Source organism: Rhinopithecus bieti, unplaced genomic scaffold (assembly GCF_001698545.2).
Source record: "Rhinopithecus bieti isolate Rb0 unplaced genomic scaffold, ASM169854v2 scaffold_6380, whole genome shotgun sequence".
NCBI classification, from domain to species: Eukaryota; Metazoa; Chordata; class Mammalia; order Primates; family Cercopithecidae; genus Rhinopithecus; species Rhinopithecus bieti.
Genome location: NW_016806642.1, coordinates 1,950,678 through 1,954,246, shown reverse-complemented (window position 1 = coordinate 1,954,246; position 3,569 = coordinate 1,950,678). Strand labels below are relative to the sequence as shown.

Genomic DNA, 3,569 nt, shown 5'->3' with positions numbered 1-3,569 from the left:
GAGGGAGGGAGGGAGGGAGGAAGGAAGGGAGGGAAAAGAAAAGAAAAGAAAAGAAAAGAAAAGAAAAGAAAAGAAAGGAAAGGAAAGGAAAGGAAAAGAAAAGAAAAGAGAAAAAAGAAAAGAGAAAAAGAAAAGAAAAGAGAGAGATAGGTTGAAGGTTGAGCAGGGTAGTCAATCACTCATTGGCTGGGGGTTGAGAGGAGTCTCCAGCTCCTGCCCCTCTGCCTCCCCAACAATGTTAACTATTTCTCTTACCTCGCAAACTCCAGTGCCCACCATGTTGCAACCAGGGCTGAGGAGACAGTGCAGGTTGTGAGGCCTTTGGGAACACTGGAGAAATATGTTGTTAAGTTCGCTTCTACAGCAGTGTGAGCCTCTTCCTCCTCCTTTTGCTCAGGAGAAGACACAGCTGCCCTTGGACAGGCTCCTGATAGACTGGCCCATGCCTGAAGATCCTGAACCCCTGGTCATCAGTGAAGTCCTTCATCAAGTGACCCCAGTTGTCAGACGTCCCCACTGCTCCAACTGGCCACAAAGGGGAAAAGGAACCCAAGGTCACCAGGCCTCTGAGAAAGACATGATGCACAGTGCCTCAAGCCCACCACTTCCAAGAGCTCTCCCAGCTGAGAGCAGACAACTGGTGGATCTGTACAAGGTGCTGGAGAGCAGGGGTTCCTACCCAAAGCCAGAAAACCCAGCCAGTCCCTGGACAGTGCTTCCAGCGGGCAACCTTCCCACCCACGATGGCTACTTACCCTCCAACATAGATGACCTCCCCTCACATGAGGTGCCTCTCACTGACTCTCTAGAAGAACTGGAGCCTCAGCACATCTCCCTTTCTGTTTTCCCCTCAAGTTCTCTTCACCCACTCACCTTCTCCTGTGGTGATAAGCTGACTCTGGATCAGTTAAAGATGAGGTGTGACTCCCTCATGCTCTGAGTGGTGAGGCTTGGAGCTTTAAAGTCAGCGTGCCCTCAACCAGCACAGCCTGTCCCAATTCCCCCAGCCCCTGCTCCAGCGGCTGTCATCTCTGGGTACTGCCATCAGTCTGGCTGCAGCTAGAGGACAGTCAAGCCAGCTCTGGGGGAGTCTTAGGAACTGGGAGTTGGCCTTCACCCAGATGCCTCATCTTGCCTTTCCCAGGGCCTTAAGATTACATCCTTCACTGTGTGGACCTAGAGACTCCAATGTGAATTCCTAGTAAATTTCTTGGTATGCTGGCCAGAAAGGGAAATGAGGAGGAGAGTAGAAACCACAGCTCTTAGTAGTGGCATACAGTCTAGAGGACCATTCATGCAATTACTATTTCTAAAGCACCCGCTACACAGCAGGCTGTACACAACAGATCAGTACTGTCCGACAGAACTTCCTGAGATGATGGAAATGTTCTACCTCTGCACTCACTGTCCAATACATTAGACACTAGGCACATTGGCTGTTAATCACTTGGAATGTGTTTAGCTTGACTGAGGAATTAAATTTTGATTGTAAATTTAAATCACCACACATGGCTACTGGCTACTATATTGGAGAGCACAGCTCTAGATGGCTCCTAGATTATTAAGAGCCTTCAAAACAAATCAATGTAGTTCTACAGATGAAGACATAAAAGACATTAGTAAACACCAATGTAAGAGGGCCCCCAAGGTGATCATGACTGGTCTTATTTGTAGAAGTCTAAGAATGTACCTTTTTCCAGCTGGGCGCAGTGGCTCACGCCTGTAATCCCAGCCGAGGCAGGCGGATCACAAGGTCAGGAGATCAAGACCATCCTGGTTAACATGGTGAAACCCTGTCTCTACTAAAAAAAAAAAAAAAAAAAATTAGGGCATGATGGCAGGTGCCTGTAGTCCCAGCTACTTGGGAGGCTGAGGCAGGAGAATGGCATGAACCCAGGAGGTGGGGCTTGCAGTGAGCCACTGCACTCCAGCCTGAGCAACAGAGCAAGACTCTGTTTTTTTTTTTCCTAGTTTTGCTGGTTTATTCTTTTATTTTGGCTTCATCCTCTTTCAGCAAATCAAGGGCATCTGGATGATGAAGACCTACTGTAAACTCACCATAGTACCATAGTACCTTGGGCAACCCAGCCTCCCCCTCTGAATCTCGGGTGTCTTGTAAAGGGCTGGACCAAAGGCTCTCTGACCCCTTGTTTCCTCTCCTTTTTGCTGCAGCAGGCCCTGCCTTCAGGACCAGGGCTGTCTCAGGGTCTAAGACCCCAGACTCCAAGGTTGTCCTCAGAAGTTGTCTTTCCCCTGTTCCCAAAGGCACAGCTTTCATTCCCCAAGATTTTGAGCTGGTCCTCTGCCAGCTCAAGTTGAGCCTGGAAGATAACTCTCTTTTCCACAGCATGGACTTGGAACATGATCCATGTTTTGCTCTTTAAAACTGTGGCCCCTGGCTTGCCACCCTCCCTGGCCCATTGCTGCCTCTGTCTCTTCACCATAGGCACTTTTACCTAACTAGTGGAGAAAAGTCTCGGTCTAAACTGCTAATAGTGCTCTTCCCTAAAGAACAAGATAAGGCCGGGCGCGGTGGCTCAAGCCTGTAATCCCAGCACTTTGGGAGGCCGAGACGGGCGGATCACGAGGTCAGGAGATCGAGACCATCCTGGCTAATACGGTGAAACGCCGTCTCTACTAAAAAATACAAAAAACTAGCCGGGCGACGAGGCAGGTGCCTGTAGTCCCAGCTACCCGGGAGACTGCGACAGGAGAATGGCATGAACCCGGGAAGCGGAGCTTGCAGTGAGCTGAGAGCCGGCCACTGCACTCCAGCCTGGGCGGCAGAGCAAGACTCCGTCTCAAAAAAAAAAAAAAAAAAAAAAAAAAAAAAAAAAAAAAAAAAAAAAAAAAGAACAAGATAAAAGATCCAAAAAACTTTTTCTTAAATTCCTGTCAAGCCTGGGGTCTACCCCCTACCCCTTCCCACATGAACATTGGAACTGAGATGGTTTCTCCATCATCCTCTGGATTTTCATTTAACAAAGTACTTGTTGCAAATGTGTACTTCTTCCCTAATGTGTGGAACTAGGAACTTGTCCATACATACCCCAGTCCTGTAGAAATAACTGTTCTTGGGCTTTAGGTTTTCCAGATTTCCCTCAGAGCTCTAGCAATTGAGCGATGGACAGTTGCTCTGCTTCTTCAGGTTGAAACTCTTGATACGTCCTTGCTTCCTGCAATTCCAAACTTAACACCTATAGTTTTCTCAGGCTTTTTTTGAAAAGTTCCTTCCTTTCTATTTCTATTCCACTCTATTTAGCTATTATTGTGCGGAACCCCCAGTGGTTCCTTTCCTCTCAGCATCACTGTAGCTTGCCTGCACCCAGGACATGCCCTTGACTGGCACAAACCGTGACAGCTAAGGCCACCTCCTCAGAAGCGGAACAACCTATTATCCTTTGGCAATGGGAGCTAACTTCACTGTTTTCTTACAATACCTGGTTTTTCCTATCTTTGGTTTCTTTTTGATTACCTCTCATCCATCTCAGTCACTCTTCTCCTCCCCTTCCTTGTGTCTACAATACCCCATTTTACCAAGTCTCCCATTTAACCTCCCCACCCTTTTC

The 3,569-nt window shown here is 47.9% G+C and overlaps 1 protein-coding gene across 1 annotated transcript in view; it reads left to right on the top strand.

The window, feature by feature from the left end:
- IL12RB2 (interleukin 12 receptor subunit beta 2) overlaps positions 1-1,181 on the top strand; it is a 97,068-nt gene extending 95,887 nt beyond the window's left edge. Inside the window, exon 15 of the mRNA XM_017877270.1 lies at positions 398-1,181. Coding sequence (XP_017732759.1) covers positions 398-940 — 543 coding nt within the window. The 3' untranslated portion in view covers positions 941-1,181. The remainder of the gene's footprint in view (positions 1-397) is intronic.
- The last annotated feature ends 2,388 nt before the right edge of the window (positions 1,182-3,569 follow it).